The sequence below is a fragment of the Drosophila novamexicana genome, unplaced genomic scaffold (genome assembly GCF_003285875.2).
Source record: "Drosophila novamexicana strain 15010-1031.04,08,12 unplaced genomic scaffold, DnovRS2.1 tig00004560-arrow-pilon, whole genome shotgun sequence".
In the NCBI taxonomy this organism is placed as follows: domain Eukaryota; kingdom Metazoa; phylum Arthropoda; class Insecta; order Diptera; family Drosophilidae; genus Drosophila; species Drosophila novamexicana.
Window position 1 is genome coordinate 2,478,506 of NW_020825054.1, and position 25,148 is coordinate 2,503,653.

A 25,148-nucleotide genomic window follows, 5' to 3' on the forward strand; every position below is an offset into this window, starting at 1 on the left:
CGTGTGCTGCACGTGGCAAAGGCGCAACAGCGAGCTAAAGAAATGAAAAAGAATGGCAAAATCCACATTTGACAAATTACCAGCAAGCAGGTAAAAAGCAGGTTAAGAGACAGCTGGGGGTGTGGCAAGTAAATAGAGTAGAATAGGTCCTGTAAGGGATGCCGCCCTCAAAGTAGACAGTGCAAAACAGGACGTTATGAACGTGTCAGTCAGTAAGACGTTACATATATATATCTATTATTATGACCATGTGGAGCTACTAATATTTTATGAAAGGCACATTTAACGCTTGCCAACTCCCAACGCCTCCCACGCGCACCGACCCAATAGGAATAATGGTTTTTGCTCGTCATATGACATTTGACTTCTCATCTTTTCTGACTTTCGATTATTTTCTTTTGAACATTTTATGGTATTAATTATTTTAATTAATTTTCTTAATTTCCTCTTTGTATAGCCTTGCATTTATTATTATGCGCTACGAAGACTCGCTGACTTTTTTCAACTATCGTATTATTATGTGCAGCCGCCGAAAAGTGTGCATTAAAATATGCAGCGCAGCATCGCAAAGGCAAAAGGCAAGTATTATTAGGACTTTTCCGAAGAAATTCGCTAAAATTGTTTACATGGCTTGGTGAAAAGTCAACAATAATATAGACAGCTGCTTATCCTATTTATTTATGACTGCATTATCATCTTCATTTTTATCAGCTGAGACTACCATTGACGCAATTGCGATGCAGGACGAAACATTAGTCACACAATAGATTTATTGTTCCCTGTTATAGAGGGTAAGTTCAAATCTAAAGCTCAATGAAAAATTAATTTTTGTGAGAAAAACTCTTTTGGTTTTTTGATTGAGACCTAAATTGGCATTTGACTGTTTTGCCAATCTTCTTACATATGATTGAAGTCGTATTAGCACCCGACTCTTATAAAGTATAGCTTTATTAGAAAAATCGGTGAGTAATGAATTCTTGTTAAGCATACTTTCGGATTTCCTGATGAGGTTAACCCATCAAATTGACTCTTAAGCTGAATATAAGTTTCCGTTTAAATAATTCAGACTGCTTTCGAAATGAAATGAAAAATTCTCTGGCACACCTGAGCAGCTAAATGGATCCGCGTTAACACCGGGTATGTTTATGTCCATTAACTAAGCGACGGCTCATAATAGTTGAGAGAAGCTAGATTGTGTTTCAGGGACATGTGCAGATCATTTAGTTGCAGCCCAAGGCGCACATCTAATCACGAAAAGCCGCAATACATTTGTAAACGACACTGCCAGCATTATGGGTATATAAATGAAATGAGCGCACCTCATCTTCAATCCCCGCTTATTACATTCCGTCCTTTAGGTGTTGTCGTCGACGCCCACAATCCACTTAATGCGATTGCTGAATGTTTGTCGCGGCTTTAACCGAGACTTCACATTTGCACAGCCAACATTTTAGATACTCTGTACCAGTACAACACTGAGTTTGAATCATTCTACGCATAAAATGAGAAAATAATATAATAATTACACTACAAAAGGGCATCAAAAACTAAAAAGTTGCACAAATGTCTAAAAATATGAAAACCTAAATGTTGCGTGCTAGTGACAGGAGAGAAAGGCTCTGAGATGTCCTTTGGTTGTGCCTAATATGTCCGTGTGTGTTACAAATGCTCGAAAACTTTTGACATTTACCGAAGCACGCTTACACGAATACACAACACACACACACACACACACGGGGTTTATGTGTGTGTGCCTTATATGGCCTCGTTTGGCGTATTTAATTTTATTTTGATCTCTCTGCAATGTAATGATGTGCCATGGACTAAGCAAATACTTATGCCTACACACACATACGCACACACGCTCGATACACAGCAACAAATAAATCGCATTAACGGCAGTTGATACCTTTTCTGATTTGTGCGTGTATTTGGATAATATGTCAAGAACGTCGAAGGCAAGTTCCATTCACATCACATTCAAATGCGCATAAATAACTAACCCAGATATATATCAGAAACTGTGTTTCCTTAAAATAAACTGAATGGATCTATTTGGTTTCAGGGCAGTTCGTGAACCAAACTGTTCACGTCGATAATTCCAGGATTTGGTTTGTAGATTCTTTTTAAATAAATAAATAAATAAATAAAATTTTAGAACTCAAACTGATAATAATGCCCATCTTGTAAATGATAACTACCATGAATTCTAATATGAGGGCGTTTCCCGTTGCCAGGGTAGGGTATACGAGGTAATGACAAATTTGTGAATGATAAACAATCAGGACTCTGCTTGTGTCCATGGCAACGCACTCAATCAAATGCAGGAAAGGACGAGCAAAAGGATGTGTCCGGACGCACGTGAGCCCAAAAAAAAGGTGCAAAATGTCGAGGATTTTATGCGCATTAATTAAAGGCACGCCAGGACAAAGAAACAGACTCAAAGGTAGCAATCGAACCCAGATCACAAGTGAAATATTTAGTATGATATTTAAGCTGATTGAGATGAATTATCTTGAAATGAATGACCAAAAAAAAAAGAAGTGAATAAATAAATTTTGATCCATTTGGATTGCCATTGAGCCGTGGCTACGGTAATTTAATGCTCAACATGTGGGCGGGCATAAGCGGGCACAGAGCTGGGAACTGTAATGGAAGCGCATGATAGCCCAGAATATAATTACAACAGATGGTAGGAAACCGAGCACCAAGTCCTTCGCAGGCCGCGCAAATTAAATATCGCCCAACGGGGACAGCGTCCAAAGTGTCATTACAAAATCTTGTTGCATACGACTTGGCGCTGAGGCTGCCAGGCAAGCGATTAAATTGCGCAACTCTTCACATGAGCGTATGTGTGTGTGTGTGTGTGTGTGTGTGTGACGTAGCAGTTACATTCACAAGCACTTTGGCGCAATTAAAGTTTCAAAATGCCATCGGGACGCGGGTCCCATGGCAGCAGCTTTTATTTGACTTCTACAATTATAGAGCCGAGTTTTTTCAGCTTTTGCCATTTTGAGGCTTAAGTGCCTGCCGGAGGGCATGGCCGCGTGTGCATTTTATGGTGTGGAGTTTTCCCACCATTCAGTTAATAGTTATGTTTTATGTGTACTTCATCGTACAGACGTGCCGATAATATGAGGGAAATAAATATTGAAGCTAATTCGAAAATAAGCCAAGTTAAAGAATGTGGAGAGAAAATTTGTTTAATTACAGATAAACAAAAGTAATCGGTCAAGCAAATTATTTATATTTAATATTTTGTGTGATGTATCAAATTAAAATAAAATTGCAAACTTACGTGGCTTCGCTGACTAATGAATCTACCATGGAAGCTGATTTGGGTATGCTAAAAAAAGATATGTGCAATAACTAAAATTAATAAAATAAATAATTAAAAATGACAAAAAAGGAAAATAATGCATCAAAATATATAGAAAATAACAAAATGAATCTAATCTAAAGTATATATAAGAAATTATATTTGCAACGTTTATCGATTAAACAAGAGGTTCTAATCGGGAGCTCCCGACTAGGGGATACCCTGTACCCTCTTATTCCAACACCAACTCTAGCTCGTATAGTTTCTGAGATCCTTGCGTTCATACATACGGACGGACGAACGGACAGACGGACATGGCTAGATCGACTCGGCTATTGATGCCGATCAAGAATATATGTACTTTATGTGGTCGCAAATGCTTCTTTCTTCCTGTTACATGCATTTGCACAAATACATTATACTCAAGGGTTTTTAGTTAGAATATTTATGATATAAATATTTGACAATTCCCGAAACTTGTCTATTTATACCTTCATCTTTTGATTTTAGAGCAGGACTTAATAATAATAATATTAATAACATACATTATAAAAGAAAAAGAAATAATAATAATCATAATAATAATGCTAAGAATATTGATTGTCAATTTAATAAAAATATTACACAAAAATGCGCTAATCAAATACCTAATTCTTCAAGCACTCTTCATCTTGACCTTAAGTTTACTATGCGTTGAGTTTTCCTTTTATATTTACCTGAAAAGAGGAAAAGTTTTAAATTAATAAAGGTTGCATCGTTAACGATGGAAATGTTAAGAAATTAATTGGACATTTTACGTTAAGAAGGCGGGAAAATTGAGGCGCCAAAAAAAGGATTACCTAATGACCGTACCGACCCGCTCCACATGCAACCGCAGAATGTCATTCCTTTTAATTAAGTCTCGAGATATGATTACAAAAGCGAAATGATGTTAAACGGCGCTTCAACATGAAAGCCAGTGAACGGAACTTGATTGTTTTTTGCACCACTGGTGAAGTTCAAAGTTCACACGCAACCAAAAAGGGAAGCCGGCCCCAGAGTGCTGTAAGTGCCAATAAGCCCACGGAACAAAATCAGGGTAAGACATAAATCTTTTCAAGCAGCCAGGCGTAAATCAAAATTAATGTGAGACCAAAGAGAAATATTGTTATGCTCTTAAAATGTGTGTGTCCAACGGGTATGGCGTTGGAAGCTCGACGAGTATTTCAACAATTTGCCATCAAGGACATTCACAATGTATTTTGTGTTTGTTCTGTTTTAACAATCAATTGATAGGAATAACAGAATCGGTTCAAAGTAACACACACACTCACTCAGGTACAAATAGAGAATAAAAAATTAAATTTGCAATAGAGCTGGAAATTGAAATGTAAATCGTGCTGACCTTGGCCCAATGCATGCGCCATGTTGAAGCCTGATGCCTGAGTCCTTAGTCCTGTGATAAAGCACTGAAACAAAACACGAACGACTGCCATTAAAGGGCAGGCAACAACTAAACTGCAAGTACGGCAACAATAGCAAGGCCAATTTAATTCTATGCTGCCACAAGGATCGCACAAAAAGAGCAAAAAATGCATGGACTTTCACAATTTATGCAAAATAATGCCCCATGCTGCAATCAAAGCCCTAGTATTTTCTATTTAACTAAACTCAGACGAAACTCAACCACCTATGCAAAACGTAGTTGAAGCCACAGCTAAACTTTAACTACATCAGTATAGCATATCATGCCTGTCTTTATAAAGCTAATTAAGTATACGCCATGTATACGAGCTGTCATTTGATTTGTATTTGAGGGACACAACAAAGCGATGATGCAATTAATTTAATTTAATTAGTCTGATGAGTTGAGCCATGCGAAAATAATGAATGGATGGCAGACTACTCCAATCAACCAAATAAACAAGCAGTCGTCCTTAATGTTCGCAATTACAACAATTTAAAAGTTTTATTTGATTCAATGAACAATTTCAATCATTTAGATAAGCAATTATAAATTTTAACAAAATTATCTATACAAAGAAAAAAGAACATTAATTTCGAGCACGTATTAGGTAAAATACCCTTGTGGATATATGGCTTGGAAATGCGTTTATGAAAGCACTTTTTCAAATAATGGAATATTTTTCATTTGTCATTATTTCTTTAAACTGTATTGTATGTTCATAAGATATTGCGCATATCTGAGCAGCATCGTAAATCTTGCAAATCACAAGTTTAATTACGATATTTTGACAAGCAAATGTTATTTATGGATTACTTTTATATTTGACCTATGACTTCTATAAAGTTATATATTGTTGTGGGCCGATCCAACGAAATTAGTTTGAATAGAAACAGACAGACGAAGCTTTATCGACTCGGATGTGTATACTGGTCCAGAATAAATATACTTAATTTAGCTGGAGATTACTTCCATGACATGACAAGATAATAAAATCCCATTCAAGGGCATAAAAAAATTTTATTGGCTTCCTCTCCTAACTAACTATCTATATGACACTGAATCTGAACATTTGCGAATCAGTTAAATCCGAAACAGTCCTTTCAGTTGAGCATTGCATGGCTGGGAGATTCTGATACTAATAAATAACAATTTAGTTCGTCTACCCATGTCTAGTTAGCATATAAAGTGGAGCTATTGAAAGTCTCGTTAATTTATTCTTTTGAAGCAGATAATTTTATGACTTGCGGCTACGACTGCAGTCCAAGTTCATATGTCGTAAGTATGAGTGAGAAAGGGAGATGCTGTTCAAGTTTTAAGGTCGACAATACCCTCTTGAACTTTCAGTGGTTCGGTGTTTTTTCAATTGCTATGCAAGAGGTATTTAGAGGAGGGGGTTTAAAAGAGGGCTTCAGCTTTGTTGCGGCGTGTGCGCATATTTCATTAGTCAATTACAAAGCAAACTATTGACAGATGCTAAAGCAGCTGTCGCTTGCAATTTTCAATTAAGGACTGAGTGGCAAGCATCAGAGCTCATCCTGCATTATAATATAGCTAAGGTCGCATTGCCACAGGGCACGAAGGCCACTGAGCGCTAGATAACCAATTGAGGTGAGCGGCATCAGAAAAAAAAACATCTTAATGAATGAAGCATTTCCTGAGACAATGCAATCCGATTAAAACGGCACCATGATGTGGCTCAAAGCATCAAGTGTTTAATTAAAAAATGTTATTGCATTGGCATGCTGAGGAGATTGTTCCCGAGGTAAAATCTTCATATACAACTTGAAATTGCAGTTATTTTAATTGGATGACATGTTAGAGGCTAAATAAAAAGGTAAATCATTAATCTGTTAATAGAAACGGAGATAATAGCACTAAACAAATTAAAATTTTATAAGCATCAAAACTAGACAAGTTAAAAGGCTAAGAAGAAAACAAAAACTATTAGATATTATATAATTTTATATAACAGAAAAGTTCATTAAAATATAGTTTTTATTAATATTCAAACTATTTTTAGAATACCCCAAAAATTGCAGATTTTACGAGCTATTATTAAATTTCCCAAAATACGGAAAAACTCATCCTTGAAGATAGTTCCCTTTGCTTTGGTATGTACATATGACTTTTTGTGTGTGTATGAAAGACAATTAGAGACAGCTTGTTGCATTTAATATAAACATCTTGTCAGTTTCTCTTTGAGAGTCAACATTTCTAGCCGCTCCTTAGGCGGCCACAACTTTAGGATGCCAAGCAGGAGCCGTGGGACGCATTTGCTTGGCAGCACAAATGACAGTCATGTCCCACATGAAACGGCAGGAAGTGGCTCGAGACGGAAATTGTGTTGGCTCAGAAACACGATATATGGAGTAATGAAGTCGCTTTGTGCGGCGGTCTCCAACGTGCACAACGCTAGAAACTGCGACAGCTTTTTTTTTAGATAAGGGCAAAGGTCGTACTGGTTCACTTTTTGGATCCGGCGCACGGAGATGCCCAACAGCCTGAAAATATAATAAGTCTTGTCAAAAATATCGACAAAGTTTTACAGTCTGATGATTGCCTGTCAAGTGCACAAACAAACAACTCCGTGGAAGAGTTGCCACTAACAATTTAAGAGCTTGTCGGATAAGTAGTTGTGGTTTCTGCGTATCTGAAGACAAGTAACTAGCCTCAGGTGACTTGGCCAAAAAGCAAAGCAAAATCGATTCAATCTAAAGTTAAAGTTTTTCTGGAGAGTACTGTAAAATATGCCCGCTTAGACTTTACCGCGTTTGGGTTGACGGATTGCTCTAGAAAATCAAGATGAGTCTCACAGCTTCCTTCTTTCTACTTCTGCGCTCTTATCTATAAGAGCGTAAGTTCGAAGTCAAGACAAGGGCAGTATCTCTCATGTTCGCAAAATGAAGGCGGGTATTTCACAAGGCAGCGTAGTAGGCCCCTTTCTCTACAATTTGTACAAGGGCAGACATCCCCATACCGGACGACCTATACCTACCACTCCAGGCAAAAACCTGATGGCCACATTTGCCGATGATATGACAATATTTTACTCCATCCACCTTAAACTGCCAGGCGGATAGATGGCATCCCCCTTTATTCTGGCAGAAGCGCAAAGTACCTTAGAATTGTATTGGATAAGAGGCTTAGCTTTCGGGCGCACATCGACAGCCTGCTCAAGCAGTGCCGCCTTAAGATGGCCAAGACCAACTGGCTACTAAACCCCAACAGCCCATTTCCATATCGCTGCAAACGGGCAGTTCACAACGTCGTGGTGGCGCCGACTTGGAGATACAGTATCCAGTTCTGGGGCATTGCGTCTCGGACAAATCGAAGACGAAGAGAATGTCTGAATTATTCCAAAACTTGGCCCTGCGCCGAATTACTAGAGCTGAATGGTACGTCAGAAGTTCTACCTTGAATAATGGCCTCAATATGGAGACCATAGAAAGCAAAGTCGGAGCATTAACCAAACGGTATAGCGAACGCTTGCAGCGACACTGCAGCCGGGTAGCAAGAGACCTCGTTGTGTGTCGTGTGTCGTCAGGAGGCTCAAGAGAAGATCATTTAAGGACCTCCTTCAAATAAGACAGAGAAGACGCCCCGGAGTCAACCTTGGTGACGATGCACCCTTATTCAAAAAAGCCGCTTTTCTCCCCATTGTTCACTGTTGTTCTGTGTCTTTTTTTCCGACGGTTTCGCACGACTGAAGCCTGTGAAGTCAACGGAAACAGACAAGCCATCCAGTGGTTGCACAGTTCCTGGAAAAACGGTTTTTCGAAAAGCCGCTTTCTCAAAAGTGCAGGAAAGTTACAAAGGAACTGTTTACATTTTTCTGTCTGCTTTTTAATCATGCAACTACGCCAGAATTCTAGCTAAAGAATCTGCATCCTTTGTGCCCTACGGCCCATTATGCTGTGGGCCCTAAATTAAAAAAGTTAATTATAGTTGATATGTCTATGATATGGGCGAATATTAATGCTAAATACTTATGGTCGAGCTCATTTGAGCTCTGAGATAGGCGTCCGTTAACTGAACATAAATATGGTTTGATATTGACTTTTCCGAAACCGAGGGTGTTAAAAGAAAGCAAACCTTGTGCTGTGTAGGATATCTCCATGAATCGATAGCCTAGACTAAATTTGTTCGTTTTCTTTCCCATCGAAGCTCGAGAATTAGCAAATAGCAAAATTATATAGTAATTTATGGTCATTAAAAGTTATGCAACCCACAACCAAAAAGGTCGCCAAATTATTGAGAACATAACAATTAGATTAGACGAGCGGCAAGACAAAGGACAAAAGCGAAACTAAAGAAGCTGTGGTCCAAGACAATGCCAAAAGGTGGGCTACAAAGAAGCACTGCGTTGCGATAAGAAAAGACAAACAATATTAAATTGCAAATTGCATGGGAGAGCAGGAAGAAGAATGTTTCGGCATAGCCACAAGGTGTCGTCCTGGTCTTCAGACAGCCTGTTGTTGACAGAATTAATTGCGCACGTTAGCGAAGAGCGCGCCAAACAAAATTAAATTGCAAAACGACGTGCCGACGGCAGCAGCAGCGTCAGCCGGAACAGGAGTAGCAGTAGCAGTAGCAGGAAAAACAGTAACGCCGTCGAGTTGGGTCCTTGCTGCCGCAGGCGCCTAAAACTGAAATTGAGTTAGGCGCTGTTTTTCATTTCAACTATAAGCACATTTGCCGAGCCAATAGACGACGCGCAGTTGTGGCCACGGAATTGCTGGAAACAATGGCTCTTAAAGGGTTTGTCATTTGCAAATTGCGTATACGCCGGGTAGATGCAGGCAATATAATTGATGCTGTAATTTTTATAACCGGAACCCATGGTTATTGAGCTAGAGGCTTGACATAGTAAAACTATGTCTTCCTAAATCGCGCCTAGATCGAATTTATTTCAAACAGATTTCCATATTGCTGACCATATTTCGCAGCATATAAAGCTACAGATACCAATTTTAGAATGTGGGCTCTTGTATTATGTATACAAGTCTAGAATATTCCACTTTACTTAGGTACGCATTTTCCTTGCACCGTAAATGCTTTTTTAGGTGTGTGTGCGTGTGTATGTACATATGAAATTAAAATATTTTTAATGGCAGTACAGCGCTCGGTTATGTTAAGATTGTTTTGATTTAGGATTTGAACGCTTTAAGATAAGGGTTTTTTTTTTCGAAATTAAGCATAATAGAAGGACGTTTATTTGGTCATGCTTTTTTTTTTTTAATTAATTTTGAATAAGAGCTTATTCATTTTTTAAATTTAATGCTACGCTCTACTAGCCTGATTTGAAACTTTTTCCCCCTTTTAAAATTGGCTCGGAAAAGCTGAAATGACCAACGTTTACGCTTTGGGCGGTGAGTTTTACACTCGAAATCACCTTTTTATGCCAACATCACACACAAGCTCACACATACACATACACACACAACACATACACATATGAGCAGCATCCTTCAGCATCCATTAATGTTATGCAAATAGAAGCAAGCGCAGTCGAAACCCAACCAAGCCCCAACCATCGGTATTAGCCCGGGAATAATTTCAAAATTTTAGTAAGTGCGCCTCTTATCAAACTCATTTTGGCGTTTTATAGAGCGTGCGAGTTTTATGTTAATTTTTTGAGTATTCAGTTCGACTGGCTCGTCATAGATGGGGCGGAGAATGATGGGGACACGGTTTCCCAGATTATTTTCTGAATACATTTTCATAACAATGATTGACATTGTTATACCCTGCACCCATTCAAACTGGATTGAAGAGTTATAAAGGATTTCTGGTAATGTGTGTAACAGCAAAGAGAACAGTGTCTTTGCAACTTGAATGAGATCGGAGAATTGACTTCAAAGCTAATCAATGCTTGTGTTCCAAAATGCGGGACTGAGGTTTTTGTGTGTGCGGAGCTGATTACAGGGTATATCCAGTCCGAGAATCGCGACTAGAGAGCTTTCACTTGTTTAGTACTTAAGCAAAAAGGGAACGTTGTATGCTGGGGGTTTATTACGACAAGCGGAACTGCATAGTTGAATAAACAAAATAGATATGAGAAATTAGGCATTGTGTGCTTTATAGACATATCATCGAAATTAACATATCTGTTAAAATATTATGCAACCTTCTACGTTTAAATAAATGAAAGTTGTAAGCGGGTATTCTGACGAGCATGTAACGCAAGCTGGAACAAGCGCGAATAAGATAAATATGTATGCTAATTTAAAGCATTAACTAACATTGCACAAATATTATTGTATTGATGTTATCTAAAAGGTCAAGTTTAAAAATTTAAACTATATTAAAAAGATTTAAATGTTGCAACTAACCCGAACGACTAAATGCCTCTACCACAGCACAGATTTCTATTGATAGTTACAGTTATATAACGTTAAATCAACGTTCGTTAGAGAGTTTTACTAGCTAGATAAACGAAAATGACAATCTATCGTAAGCAGTTTCTTAATGTATATATTAGTATACTGTAAGTGCTGCAAATATTTGCATTTTGCAATTCATGAATTTATTTTATGCAACTTAAATAGAATTTGTATTATCATTTTGTTCAGTTCTGACTTTTGTTTCGCACAATTATTTTTAATGAAATAAAGTATACATTTTAGGTAATATTGTCTTGTTTTGCAACGTCTCAACTTTCCACGTAAATAAAATGTCGCGCTTTGTCGCACTTGTCACCGAACAGTGCTGCGCAAAATAAAGCACGTAGCACTTTTACGATACGGCGTAATTTGCTATTTTGTATCATTTTGGCCGCCAGAAGAGATATAAGAGGCTTTATGTGCGTGGGTGTGCGTGCGTGCATTGTCTCAACACCCACAAACTCACAAACTGGCTCGTTTTCACTTTCACGTCATTTGTTGGCATAAGTTTATCTATCGCTTCCGCTGTGCGTTAATATTTCTGCCTTGATACGCATCGTCTTGGTCCCTGCTCGGCTGTATTATTCTTTCTCTGGCTGCCAACTACTTCTAGTTACATTCACATATGAAAAGCGTAACTTTTGCCAGTTTTTCCGTTTCCTGTGCTCTACGCCACTTCCGTGCACTTTGCCCTTTGTGCCGCTTACACATTTATCTTTATTTTGCTAGGCATCATAACGACGGGAATATGTTAGCATATGTTTTGCCAGCATCGTCCATATGCTCAGACAGCAACCAACTTCGAATAGTTTTTAAAATTGATTCACTTATAATTGTTTGTAATCATGCGCTATACTCTTTCGTTTTGATTTGTAAGCCAGGTATTCAATATCTATGAACTCAAACTATCTATCTAAAAGTATCATTTGTGACAAATATCGTTTGCTTCGTGGCTGATGGTAACTCTTAACTGGGATAAAACGCTTCTCTTTTTTCGACAAAAAAAAAAAAAAAAAAAAAACAACAAAAAACACGTGGCAGGTCTTAATATAAAAAGTAAAACAAAATTGTCTCTATATCAAACGAATAAAAAGCGCCCAATTAAGGGCATGTAAATACACAGAAGTTAAATATAATATATCAATTAAATTATGTCTGAATAAAAGTTACGAATTAACAAGAGAGAGAATGATAAATGAATTGCATTAATATGTTGGCAATATCATTTACTTTATTACAATCATGTTTTCAAAGCTGCTTTACAGCGGGTTTTAAAATAATAAATACAATTTATTGTGACAGTCTCGTTGTCAGAAAGAACACGTCAGTTAGGGAAGCCTAAAAAAATGCACAGCAAATCGATTTAAAACTGAAGGCGATTCATCTGGAATTCCAATTATTTATTTGGGAAATTTCTATATACTTATTATTGCAACATATTTGAGTTTTGGATATTGTGCTAGCGATGTTTTCAGTGTTGTAAATGTTATATAAACAACCGAAAAATGTGATGTATGTGAAAAATATAAATAGAAATCAAGCAAATTGGTTATTTTGTTTTCAGCCATGTTTCAAAGTGTGCCTGATATAAGGGTATCTGCTGGCATAGCAAAATCGATAAAGGTACTACTTTTTTTTGCGTGTGCCATAAAAACAGCTGCCAAAAGCTGGCAAAATAAGGCTGTAATTGGCCGTCAATTGATAAAAACTAGGCTAACTGCTTCACGGCAAACTGTGTCTATTAAATTCAAACAATAAAACTGATTGGACTTTGGTTTGACCATTGCGCATCTGTTCAATTGGGTGAAGGATAAGTGTATCGATATTGCGAGCGAATTGACAGCAATGCAGTGCTTACAAATTTGAGAGCAGACTTTCAATCAATTGGTATCAGTATGAACGTTTAATTATACAGTTTTCTGTAATAAATATACAATATATCTATATTCGCACAAGGCACTAGCTTGTAATACAGAGACAGGCGCCGCAAGGGGTTTAAAAACCAATTCGATTAACTATAAACGTTTCGTTTTCTGGGATGTTCCCATATATTTGTGGAGCAGTCGAAAAAGTACAATCAAAATCGTAAAGCCTTATAAAAATAATAAATAGGTCAATTATTATTTAGCATTTAATTGTGTGGTCGAAATCGCATTCAATAATTACGCTGCATACTTTCAGGCGGCTTCTAACCTGCATAAGACCGCACAGGAAATTAAGCCATAATTTATTGGAAAGTGACACAAACACAAATTTTTCTCCCACTCCTTGAAATACAAAAAAAGTCTCCTAAGGAGGTTATCGTCGACACCTCAGTTGCCTAAAGTGCCAAATGGCGGAGCCGTCGTTGCGCCCACGCCGATATGCGATTGCGATGTCCGTGTCTGTGCCTGTGTCCAATGTCCTGCCGTTCTGCTTGGCAATTTTAATATCGTCCTTAAATTTAAATAGCCTCAAGTTGTCGGTGGCCTTTGCGTTTGATTTGGAAGCATTTCAATTCAGCATAGCATTTTATTTTTATTTCTTTGCCAACTGTTGGACGGGCGCTCGAGGATAAACTTTCAGTCTTGCCTTTGCTCTATTTATTTATTTATATTTATTTTGAGGCCATCGCTTTGATTCGATTGTACTGCCGTGTGTTCGCAGCCCCAACTGCCGCTGGTGGTCAAAAGGCAGCTTTACTACTCCTACGCTCGCTTTACAACACTAACGACTGGCGCAAAAATGTAGGCTATGAAAAGTGCATGCAAACCTTGAAGTCGTTGACGGATTAAAATACATATATGTTTATTTTTATAGTACATGACGACAAGTAAATGTATGCAAGATACACACACAGAAGAGCATATTAAATGAATAGCGCTATAAAGCATTTGTAATATGCTATCGCTCATATTTTCTCGTTAGAATTTGTGTCTTACGGATTATTGCATACCCTTAATACCTAGGCGTCTACAGTCTACAGTCTACAGTCTACGAAGTTCAATCCGCGATGGATGGAAATCATCCAAATTGTCTCTCAAAGCTCCTTCTAAAGAGACGTAGAATTGGACGACGAATGTTAATTGTACATCCTTATTATAGAACTGTTTGTCCTGACTGATTGACTAATTGGTAATCAACGCACAGCCCGTAAGTATAAGAAAGCTGAAATTTTTATTGTCGTTACCTCATGTGATGTAGTTGCACGTTAAGACGGGGTTATTTATATGATAAAACTGTATTCATGCCCGAGCAATCCTATTTTTAATATCCCATAAAATTGTGTGTGGGAATAATTTTGGATAAAATGGTAAACAATCCGAAACAATTTTAAATCGAAGCAATGCAAATATTTGCGACTTTCGATTTCATGCTAACCCATGTCCATGTTTTTTGCTGAGGCAATCAAAACTTTTCAAGACTTTGCACACACGATGTACATACATTAAGACGTACATCTTTTCGTGCATAAATTAATAAAAAGCTGTGACAAAGAGAATTAAAATACATAGAATACTTCAGGGCTAGCTGTTCGTCCTGCTTATTTGCGGAGCAATTTGAGCGCAAGTTCTGTTTTCATTGTTTTTGGCATCATTTATAAATACGCAGGCAGCATTCGCAGTGAAAACAACAACAACAAATGCAAGGGCATTCTCACACACAGGCACACACAAGCAGAGACACTCGCAGTCACAGAAAGCAACTGCAAATAGTGAAAATGTCCTTGAAATCGCGCAAATGGCAAAGCTAACATGGTTTGGCCCTGGCGACGCACAAACAGGTGAAGGCTGTGCAGGACGAAAACGGGGCCAAATTCTTTTTTACTCCATACAGTGCATATTTCTGAGCTCGTTTCAAGTTGTAGAAAACTACAAAAGTAATGATTACATCTGTTAGCATTCAGTTAAAACACTTTCTTTTGTATGCATGGACTCAAAAAATTAATTCTATTAAATTAAGAAGAAGAAATGGTTCTAAAATGTACCTTTTTGGAAAATATTTTCGGAAAACTTCAAAAATTTAGCATGGTACTAGATATTCTACAGAACATTAATATTTATTTTAAATGATTTTTTAATGTGGGCTTTTTCTGTTTTCTTCTTATTAAGATTATTAAGAATAAGCTACTTACTCTAAAATTGAAAGTAAATAATATTTTTTTTAACTTCGAAAAACTGGGAAATTTGTCAAGAACACACTTAAGAGGCGATATAAAAGTCACTGCAAAATATTTCTAGGGAATTTTTCGAAGCAAAGACTTGAATTTGTTGATTTGAAAACCTTTAAATTAATGCGTTTCTTATGATTCAGGCCGATAAGGCCTATACAATATTAAATATTGTGTTATTAGGCCCAAATACTTAACGTTAATATTTTCGGGCTTACATTTGTCAGTTTAATGAGCAACATTTATGCATGGCAGGCAAAATTAAATAAATTAATTCAACGAAAATTATAGAGATTTAACGTTGATTGCCGTTTTCTGGAGAAAGCCCTTGTTTCACTAATGCCTAGCCACGTTTACTGAATGCACAATTATTAAATAGGCTGGCAAAAGGAAAACAACAACTGCTCGAGCAGCAGAGGGCGACGATAGCGTCCTCTGTTCCTCTATTGGTGTGGGCATATCACATGTGCACATTTGGTTGTTTTGCAGACGCAACAGAGCAAGAGAGAGCGACCCAATCACTAACTCCTCTCTCCCTCTATCCCGCTCTGCTGGTGCCGCCGCTCTCTTTGGTATCGATCTGTGAAACATGCAAAAGTCAACTGGAAACTGGAAAACAACCACCAGAATCCTGTTCTGTTGCGGTTTTTCTCAGTATGGAGCAAATATCTCTGACATTGATGACAGCTTTTTCTTTTTTGCGACTACACTGGCCAAAAAGACCGAGTGGAAATGGCAACAGCAGCGGCGTGCGTGTGGGTGGAACTATGACTCAACATTTTGTGGTTATGCATGTGTACATTGACACACGTGCAATGTTTAGGGAGCGAAACAAAAGCGGAAACGGATACGATGCCCGCGACACTCGCCCAACTTGTCAATGTCACTTGACTGAGAAAGGCAACAACAGGCAATAGCAGAGATGGGTACAGGCAAGAGGCGCACTTCAAAGTCTGGCAGCAGCTGTTGGCAGCTGGCAAAGGCTGCTGGCAGAACGTGCACAGAATTGACTACACACACAAACACAATTAAATATTAATGTGCTAAATTAGGTGAAAAATGGCATTTGATGGTGAGCATTGTCGACAGGCGTGTCGGGAAATTCATTGCGTTGCTCAAAAACCTCCAATGGGTTGACTGTCGATTGTGTGTAGGATTAGGTAGCAACTTGTGGCATTAAGATGCCGTCAGTTGGGCTTAAGATGTCTTTTCATATCAAATAAATTAAAATCAAGTAAGAGCGCTTCAGTCGGGAGTGCCCAACTGAACCCAGACCCGACTTGCCGCTCCAAGCATTCGAACTCGGTTCCGTACATATATATCCTCACAATAACAAAAAGCACAGAGGCCGCAAGAAAACTCTTTATGGAGGGAGTATGTTCCTCTTCCTCAGGCCAATTCTAAGTGCAATGATAAATAACTTCTCAATGAAATTTAATGTGCATAAAAATACCATTGCAAATAATTATATTTTAGTAAATAAGCTTCTTCTCTATTTTGTGCGGAAACGAAAAGTGAAAAACCTGAGGCCCTTGATCGATTTGTGTCCCTAGCTTCTATAAGCTCTGGGATATAAAATATATATTTAGAGATAATCATAATTAAAAATTAAAATAATAATGCTCTAGTAAAACTCAAGTTTCAAAGTCTCCAGCTCTCAAATTCTCTAATACATATTTGTTACCCATTTTTAATGTATTTAGGCGGAAATAATATATTTAATTCATATAAAGTTCGAGAAGTTTATCAATTAAAATTCATTCTCAATCAAATGGTAAGGATTTCGGTTAATATGTTTTTGACTTCATCAATGCAATCAAGCAATACTAAAAGAAAAGGATATACATATATGTATATAAAAACAGACGGAACGATACAAGTCTAATACCTTATACTAAAGATTCATATGGGAGGAATAAATCCTTTGAAGCGTAAATAAATAAAAATTTAAGCAACTTTTCTTAAATAAGAAAAATATATATTCTTTTTTTTTTAAATTAATAGAAACAGTTTGGGTTTACGTTCTTGAATTAAAAGATGTGGTGATGATTTTGAGCCTTTTGTAAATAAGTTTATTGCGTATTTTTTTATTTTGCGTTATTAAAACTGAATAAAGCTTTGAATAAGGGCTAAAAAAACAGTTTCCTTAGTCGGATTCCATACTTGACCTCCATACACTTATGTTCAGTTCTACAAATCAACAAGAAATATTTACAAGTTGAAATAAAGTTGAAATACACTTATTGCTAAGCCATTGGCTTATGCAATTCATAGGAAACTACAAAATTGGAATAATTTAGTTGCAAGCGTAATATGCAAACAAATGTTGACAAACACACCACATTTTGCTCAAAACTGAATATTTTGATTGCATCGAAAATGTCTATTCAAGTTCTGACGAATTAAAGTTTCTACAAAATAGAGTTTCCGAGCAATCACTGAATGCCGTAAAAGATTGAACAAATATGCATCCTTTTTCTAGACATAATTTGTTCAATTCTTAGATCATTTTAAATGGGCATCATATGAATAATATACTATTTTTCTAAATGCCAACATTATTCTGCAGAACCATTTGGCGTTTAGAGCTATCAAATTTGTGGGAACAAACAATAAATCAACTTCTTGCGCCAAATACTATGTATTACAAATTGATCAGCTATTTGCTTGCAGTTAAAGCAATTATATGTTCAGTCACGAAACGAGAGTCAAATCCAGACACCAAATCCAAATATGGCTAAGCAAGAGCAAACGGGGTGTGCGGGGAGTCGAAAAGGTTGGCAGAATGCTAAAAGGTACAAATTGGAAGGTCAAATTAGCACGCCATAAAACTTTAGGGGCTGTCCGTAGGTCTTTGCAGTGGCACAAAGTACGAAGCGTTTCGAATGGGTTATAGACGTTAGCACAGCATGTATATATGAATGTACGTATGTGCCGCCGGCAGATAACAGAAATTGGCATTGGATGGCAGCTGGCAAGAGATAAACACACACACAGAGCGCTTATCGGTCATAAAAAGAATGCGAGAGATAAATTCGTCAATCTAGGCGATAGAAATATAGTTGACTTACCTTTTGGCACCCTCATCGCCTTCGAGTCCCTGCTCGCCGCTGGCAGCGGCTGCAGCTTCCTGTTCCGCTGATGCGGCCACCACCTCGGCTGAAGATGTGGTTGCAGCGCCACCGGCAGCATCGGCTGTGGGCACTGGCACATCCTCATCGCCAGCGCCGCCCTTGACTGCGCCCACCAGCGAGGTGAATTGATTTGTTAGACCCGAAAACATGTTTCGCTTCTTTGTTGTGTTGTGTTGTGTTTTGTGTGCTTTTTGCCTGCGTACGCTCTAAAGGATTAGCCTGGCGTCGTCGTGTACACACAAAACGATTGCCACACGAAGCCGTTGCCGAAGGCGAAGCGACGAAAAAACTGAGAAGGCAGAAACGTGCAAACGTGCACAAAGCGGGCGCTTGCTTGTGGGGTGTTGTTACTTTCTGGTCGCTCTCTATTGCTCTCAATTCTGTCTCTCTCCCTCTCTCGCTGCCTCTCGCTTGCTTCAATTGACTCTCTTGTCGTGTTCTGCAAACGTCGCTGCTGTTTCCCCTTCTTTCGCTTGACTTTTATTACACTTGGCAGAAATTTTGTAATAGGTTTTTCTTTTGCATCAATGTAGTTTCACTTTCAACTGGTAAGTTATGTAAATTTGTTTGCTTTTTCACAGTTAATTATGTTAGCACGCTGTAAAATGGAAAACAATAAAAATTAACTGCAGGGCAAGTTAAACTATTGCCAGAGGCGAGGAAAATCAATAAATAGGCAAATAAATGAAACTATTTAAGTACACTGCGGTTAACTGTCAAAATTATTATTGGCACTTTAAAAATGTCGCGCTAAATCGATATTTGTTCACGCCTCCGACTTTATAATTTTATAACGTAACGTAGTAAATTACCACTTCAGAAAGTTTCTTTTTTTCTGATTTTTTTTTTTTGTCTGTTGTCTGCCTGGTTAAACGAGCGAAACTGGAATTTTCGGCTGCCTGTGTCGAAGGTCCTCTGAAAACTGACTGAGCAGCGGAATTTTCATTTCTCAAATACCGTTGTCTGGTGTGTGCTCTCTCGCCAGTCAAAGCTCCAAGAACGATGCTATGGATGTTACCTCCACTGGTGGAAAGCAGTTGTCGTTGACTTTGCTGGTGGTTGATTTTAGCGTTTGCTTTGTGCTGGAATTTCTGTGTATTTTCGCGCATGTGCCAGCTGTTTTGCGTCCTTAGTGCTACTTGGGTTGCGCAAATAAAGCAAACAAAACTTTGACACGTCTTATTGTACACGCAAAAAATAAACACGTATATTTAATAACAACGTAGCATTTAATTTGGATCTTGTCTTTGTGTGCCTTCCAGTGCTGCCAAGCATCAGCTGTTCGGCGCAGTCAACTTTGGGTAGCAACAAGACAGGGCTGTCATACACCAAACAGCTGATTCTTGGCAATATTAAAAACATTGTTATAATGTGCTAAATGGTTGTTTGTATCTATTTACAGGCAATAAAAAAAAAAACGTCGCATTTCTACTTAGAATCTAGTTTAATCAATGTAAAACTAAAGCTAATTTCATTCGGAGGTAGAAAGCACATAAGTTTCTTAACGTCTTTGCCTAGCTCTGCTTTGGGGCGCTTCTTCTGCTTGTTGCTCGTGTTTCGGGCTTTGATGCTGCTCCTGTGCTTTTAACTCGTGATCCAGACGCTCCTTGGCGCGGAAGACTTTGGATTGCAGATAAAATGAGCCGCCTTTTGCCCGATCATTGACGTTAAATAGATGCTCATAGTTTTTGACAATGGAATCGACGCTCTTGAGGTCCTCAACGTTTAAAATTTGCTTGGCCTCCTCGAGGGTCATACCTGAATACAACAATGTTATTGCTGGTAACGGCTATTTTAAAATCACATTCACATACCCGTCCGAAGGTTCGACTCGGCACTCTGATCCCCTTGCCTACCGCCACCGGCACGCTTGGCAGCCTCCTGCGATGCGGCTATTTCTTGCTTCAACGCCTTGGCAAAAGCGCGTCCTATTGCCTGACCACCCAGCACAATGATTTGAGCAATGTATTTTGCCATGTCTGCTACGGTTGCACTAGTTTGTCGTCAAATCTCGCAAGTGAATTTAGCTTTACACACTAATAAGCAAGTTCAAACAAATCTACGTGCTTGTCATTATACAACGTACCTAACCTCCAACCAGACTCGGCACGCATAGCAAGCTTAATCAGCTGTATGCAGTGTGATGGGTAGCACTGATACTGTACAGCTTGGTGCTAGCATATGAAGTTTAGTGTGACCGTTCATGAGCTGTGGTGGACCGTCGATAGAAAAATATCCGATAGTTATTCGAAATTTAAAATCTTTTGATCAACATTTGCAATGAAATTGAAATAGTTCAAATTTTATAAAAATGGTTAAGCCAAAAACGGGGCAATGGCAGAAAAACTACGCGAAGCTTGTCTATCGACAACATCATGGGCAGGTGAAAACGACGAACTTAAGCCACCAGATCCATAGGTTATTGATCAAGCACGCGGCTATAAAGCTCAACATTGCACAGGAGGGTCAAAAATATGCTGAGAAATTTGAAACGATGGATAATATGCGCCATCTACTGGACAAATTGTTGCACTCAAAAAAACTAAAGCTGAGTCCCAAAAAAAAGGAAAGTCTACGCAAAATGAAGATGCAACTTCCTTCCAGTTCGCTACTGAATCGCATCAGGCTAATGGAGTTGTTGGTAAAGCTGCCCAAATACTCTGGTAGCTCCGAAGATCTCCATGTCGATTGGCTGCGGTATTGGCATGGAAAGGACTTGCAACGGCTGGAGAGTCTTGAGCATGGACTGGATCGGATCAATAAAAAGATGCTGAACGTCATCAGTGATATCCATGATTTGCAGTCAATAATCAAATATGTCCAAAATTCGCAAGCCCCCAAGTTCCGAATCACACCCGTCATCGTGCGCAGGCATTGGCTGGAGCCCACCAAACACGGTTCTGATGTGAAGGCCACTATTGCCACGACGAACAAGAATCATCGCAAGTTGCTAGACGTGCGTCCACGTTTTATACTGAAGCATGTGCCAAAAATGATGCCCAATATGTATAGTTATTTGAAGACTTAGGGGGTTATATGAAATAATTTATTATGCAAGAATTAGTCTAAAAGCCGCGCTACTTAAATGCTAGCAAAATGCTCTATGGCCTATTCTACTCCTCTCCAGCCATATATACAGAAGCTGCTTAAGTATGTATTTACAAAATAACAACTACAACTAACAATTAACATTTTGTGTGTGTGTGTGTGTGTGTGTGTGTGTGTGTGTGTGCATGTTTATATTTTGTTTAGAACATCTTTGCTCATATGGCCTGCCTCTTTGCTTTAACGTTTACCAGCTTCAGCTTGGGATCCCTCAACAGAAACCTGGATTGGTATGCTCAATGATGCAGCGCTTGCAGTACTTCTTGACCGCCCGATAGCCCTCGATGGATATCTGACAGTCCTGTATGTTAAGCTGCTGCAGGCCGCGACAGTAATAGGCTATGCATTGTACGCCACGGTCCGTAATCATATCACAATTGCGTAGGCTGAGCTTTTTCAGGTTCGGGCAACTCTCGGCGAGCGCGCGCAGACCCGCATCGCTCACATCGCACTTGCCAATGTCGAGGGCGCGCAAGCGGGGGCAGGAGCGGGCTAGCACTGTGATGGAATCATCGCTGACTGCCTCACAGCCGCGCGCATTCAAATAGCGCAACTTGTAGCAGCGGCGTGCAATGACCTTCAGGCCCGCATCAGAGACTCTCTCGCATTTGGCCACAGATAGATAGCGCAAGGCGGCGCCCAGCTTGGCTAGCTCGTACAGACCAAAGTCCGTGATGTTGACGCAGTCCGAAACGCTTAGCTCCTTCAGCGAGACACAAAAGCTGGGCACAAACTTCAGACCCGCATCTGCATCATGGAATTAATGAATTGTTATATCATTCAATTACGATTCTGGCTATCAATGTGTTACCTGTAATTTGAATGCAGCGGCGCAGATACAAATACACCAGCTGTGGACAATTTTTGACCACAATTTTGAGGCCCATGTCATCGATGGCCATGCAATCGGTCAGGTCCAGATATTGCAGCAGTAGACGACGCGGCGGCTCCATATGGGGATTCGGACTTATGCTGCTCACCTGACTACAGCCTGTGTGCGTTGGGGGTAAGAATATATGTCACATTGAAAATTGAAATAATAAGTTATAAGCTCCAACTCACCCGTCACATCTAGATGCTGTAGATTGCTACACTTGGTGAGCGCCTCGACCAGCGCCTGATTGGACACGCCCTCGCAAGTCTGCAGCTGCAGATGCGTCAGTTCGGGACAGCGACGCGTGAGCAACTGCAGACCTTTGTCTGATATGCGACATCCTTCGGCGAGCATAACGCGTTCCACCTCCGGGCAGGCGCCATTGCAGCTCTGTCCGCACAGCTGGCGGAAGATCATCTTCAGCGTCTTGTCACCATTCAAATGCTCGCCGCGCAGCGTGATGCACTTCCAGAGTACCGGACGCCAGGCGAGCTGCTCGAATCGTCGACAGACGCGCGCTACATTGCACAGCTCGCAACTATCCAGCCAGCTGAAAATGCGTACAACGGCCTCATCGGGCAGGCGGTCAAAGTAGGGTCCGCAGCGATAGGGACCCTTACGGTTCCAGGGTGGCGGCCCAATGGCTGTGCCATTGACCGTGCCGCTGCTGCTGCTGGTCAATCCACGCCGCGGAGTTGTAGCGGGAGTGCTGCTGGTAATGACACCTCCGCTGACCACGCTAGGGCTGCTATTCTTGGGATTGCTACACACAACAATGCCACCCGTGCTGCTCGGATGATGGCCAGTTGGCGAAGGTGACACCAGCGTGGCATATCCTTGGTCCAGGCTAGGTGAAAAGCGACCCATATTACACAGGCCATCGGATAGACTTTGGACTTTGGTGTGGTGATGGTCCAGCTGGAAGGCATTGGCGGGCGAGTTGGTGCTGCGATTTAGCAAATAACGATCCGAGCCACTCGTCTCACTGGGACTGGAGTTACGCGGATGATGCAGACGTTCTATAAAGATAAATGGAGAGAATGAGAACTTTGTAAGAATGTTTCGCTTGTAGCGAAGCAAAGACAGAGTTCAAATTTTCTAAAATATCTTTTGTAACAGTAATTTAAAAGTATAAGAAGCGGTAACATTACCATCGAAGTGCTGAATTTTAAATACCCTTGCAAAAATATGACGAGACTTCCTATATGGCTATATGGTAATATGTGTGAAATAATAGTCTAATGTTGATTATATATTTTTTTCTACATTTGAGGCTATATCATGCAAACCATATGATTACTCTTTGACTCGTACGTGTCATTACATGACAAAGTTAATATATTAATTGAAAGCGTCTTAAAATATAAGTACCAATAATACAATTAAAATAACTTATAAAGCTAGGTCCAATTTTGTAACCGACAGTTGGTTGGTTAAGAGAATCAGTTGGGGCATCCCAGAAAGTTGCTCGCATTCTGGATTTTATGTAAAAGCGGCTAACTTTATGCTTTGTAACAATTTAAATTTACTATTTTTAATTTATGTAAGAATAATAATTTCACTTTTTAACAACCTAAGTTCAATAACACAAATAAAAACGGGAAAATATATAGAACGGGAAAATATATAAATATATAAATATATAGAAAATATATGGTATATTCTTAAATACCCTATCACCAGCTTATGGTGTTTATTTTTGTCATGAGATAAACTGAAAAGTACATGCATTTAGCTTTCCTGCTTGTTTCCAATAACTGTCAAGAAACTGAATTTGCCTTCAACCCATATTTATGGGCCAAATGTCTCCATCTGTACTCACCTGGCAATCGCTCGTTGCCGCTTCCGCTGCTGTAGTCCTCCAGGTAGTAACGCTCGTTTTGGTACTGGCTGGCTTCGGCACCCAGTGGCAGAGCACGCAGCGCATTGCCCAGATACAGAGACTCCATCTTCTTGTCCAGCAGATACTGGGCACTGTTGCCGTTGCCCAGCACCGTGGGCACACTGCAGCGTCCACCTTGGCCTTGTCCGCGTCTTCTACCAGCGCTGGCAGCGCCTCCAGCGTTATTGTCGCTAGAGTCTTCGGTGTCCGCGCTATTGCCATGCAGCCAGTCCAGTGTAAGAAAGTTGCGCGGCTGCGGCACAGGAGCATTGGTTCTGGTTGCCGGTGCAGGCATTGTCTGCAGTTCCGGGGATTTCTTTGCTTGCGCATGGCGGCCCACAGACGCGGTGGAGTGTGCGCCATAGCTGGACTGATCATGCCGCGTGTGCCGGCCACGCAGCTCGAATGTGGCAGCCTTCTGCTGCACCATGTGCAGCACAGCAGCCGTGGTGGCCGTTGACGATGGCGTCTGCTGGTCGCTGTGCGGCGTGGAGCTGCGCGAGGCTAGTGGATAGAGCTCCCCGTTGGCGACGGTGTCGTTAACATTGTGGCCCAGATTTGGTGATTTGCGCGACATCTTATAGGCTTGCGGGTCTAACGGACTTGAGCTCAACGGATGCGGATGATGATAGTGGGCTGCCGCCAGCTGATCCCGCACCCCATTGCTGGTTCGCCCAAGCGAAGCCAGCGGACACTCCAGATCTGTGGCACGTCGTGCGCTCGTCTTGTGTGACATATTTTTGTTTTCGGTACGTTTTGTATTATTTATTGTCTTTTATACAGCGACCTTCGCTTTAGGGCCAGAAGTCTGCAAAAGCGAAGATAAATAACACGTTCTTAATTAATTTAATATT

The 25,148-nt window shown here is 39.8% G+C and overlaps 4 protein-coding genes across 16 annotated transcripts in view; 1 reads left to right on the forward strand and 3 right to left on the reverse strand.

Moving 5' to 3' along the window:
- Positions 1 to 19,775, reverse strand: part of LOC115770825 (synapse-associated protein of 47 kDa) — a 35,058-nt gene extending 15,283 nt beyond the window's left edge. For 6 of the 12 annotated variants that reach the window (XM_030716250.1, XM_030716251.1, XM_030716247.1 and 3 more), the window contains exons 1-3: positions 19,246 to 19,775; positions 18,371 to 19,031; positions 3,299 to 3,346 (exon numbers count right to left, since the gene is read on the reverse strand). In XM_030716250.1, coding sequence (XP_030572110.1) covers positions 3,299 to 3,346; positions 18,371 to 18,582 — 260 coding nt within the window. In that variant the 5' untranslated portion in view covers positions 18,583 to 19,031; positions 19,246 to 19,775. The remainder of the gene's footprint in view (positions 1 to 3,298; positions 3,347 to 18,370; positions 19,032 to 19,245) is intronic. The other 6 variants (XM_030716255.1, XM_030716254.1, XM_030716253.1 and 3 more) reach the window with 2 other exon arrangements.
- An 83-nt stretch (positions 19,776 to 19,858) lies between these two features.
- Positions 19,859 to 20,528, reverse strand: LOC115770828 (mitochondrial import inner membrane translocase subunit Tim16). The gene is made up of 2 exons (XM_030716262.1): positions 20,248 to 20,528; positions 19,859 to 20,191 (listed from the first exon to the last, which is right to left on the reverse strand). The coding sequence occupies exons 1-2, from the start codon at positions 20,408 to 20,410 to the stop codon at positions 19,935 to 19,937; spliced, it is 420 nt and encodes a 139-aa protein (XP_030572122.1). The 5' UTR covers positions 20,411 to 20,528; the 3' UTR covers positions 19,859 to 19,934.
- Positions 20,529 to 20,656: 128 nt separating this feature from the next.
- LOC115770827 lies at positions 20,657 to 21,814 on the forward strand. Of its 2 annotated transcripts, none has more exons than XM_030716261.1 (2): positions 20,657 to 21,583; positions 21,733 to 21,814. In XM_030716261.1, the coding sequence occupies exon 1, from the start codon at positions 20,745 to 20,747 to the stop codon at positions 21,459 to 21,461; it is 717 nt and encodes a 238-aa protein (XP_030572121.1). In that variant the 5' UTR covers positions 20,657 to 20,744; the 3' UTR covers positions 21,462 to 21,583; positions 21,733 to 21,814. The 2 variants fall into 2 exon arrangements, with proteins under 2 accessions (XP_030572121.1, XP_030572120.1); XM_030716260.1 differs by having other exon boundaries at positions 21,686 to 21,762.
- On the reverse strand, positions 21,686 to 25,063 carry LOC115770824 (F-box/LRR-repeat protein 7). The gene is made up of 4 exons (XM_030716246.1): positions 24,235 to 25,063; positions 22,601 to 23,431; positions 22,350 to 22,529; positions 21,686 to 22,285 (listed from the first exon to the last, which is right to left on the reverse strand). Exons 1-4 carry the CDS (start codon positions 25,028 to 25,030, stop codon positions 21,750 to 21,752), a joined length of 2,343 nt encoding a protein of 780 aa, XP_030572106.1. The 5' UTR covers positions 25,031 to 25,063; the 3' UTR covers positions 21,686 to 21,749.
- Positions 25,064 to 25,148: the final 85 nt, after the last annotated feature.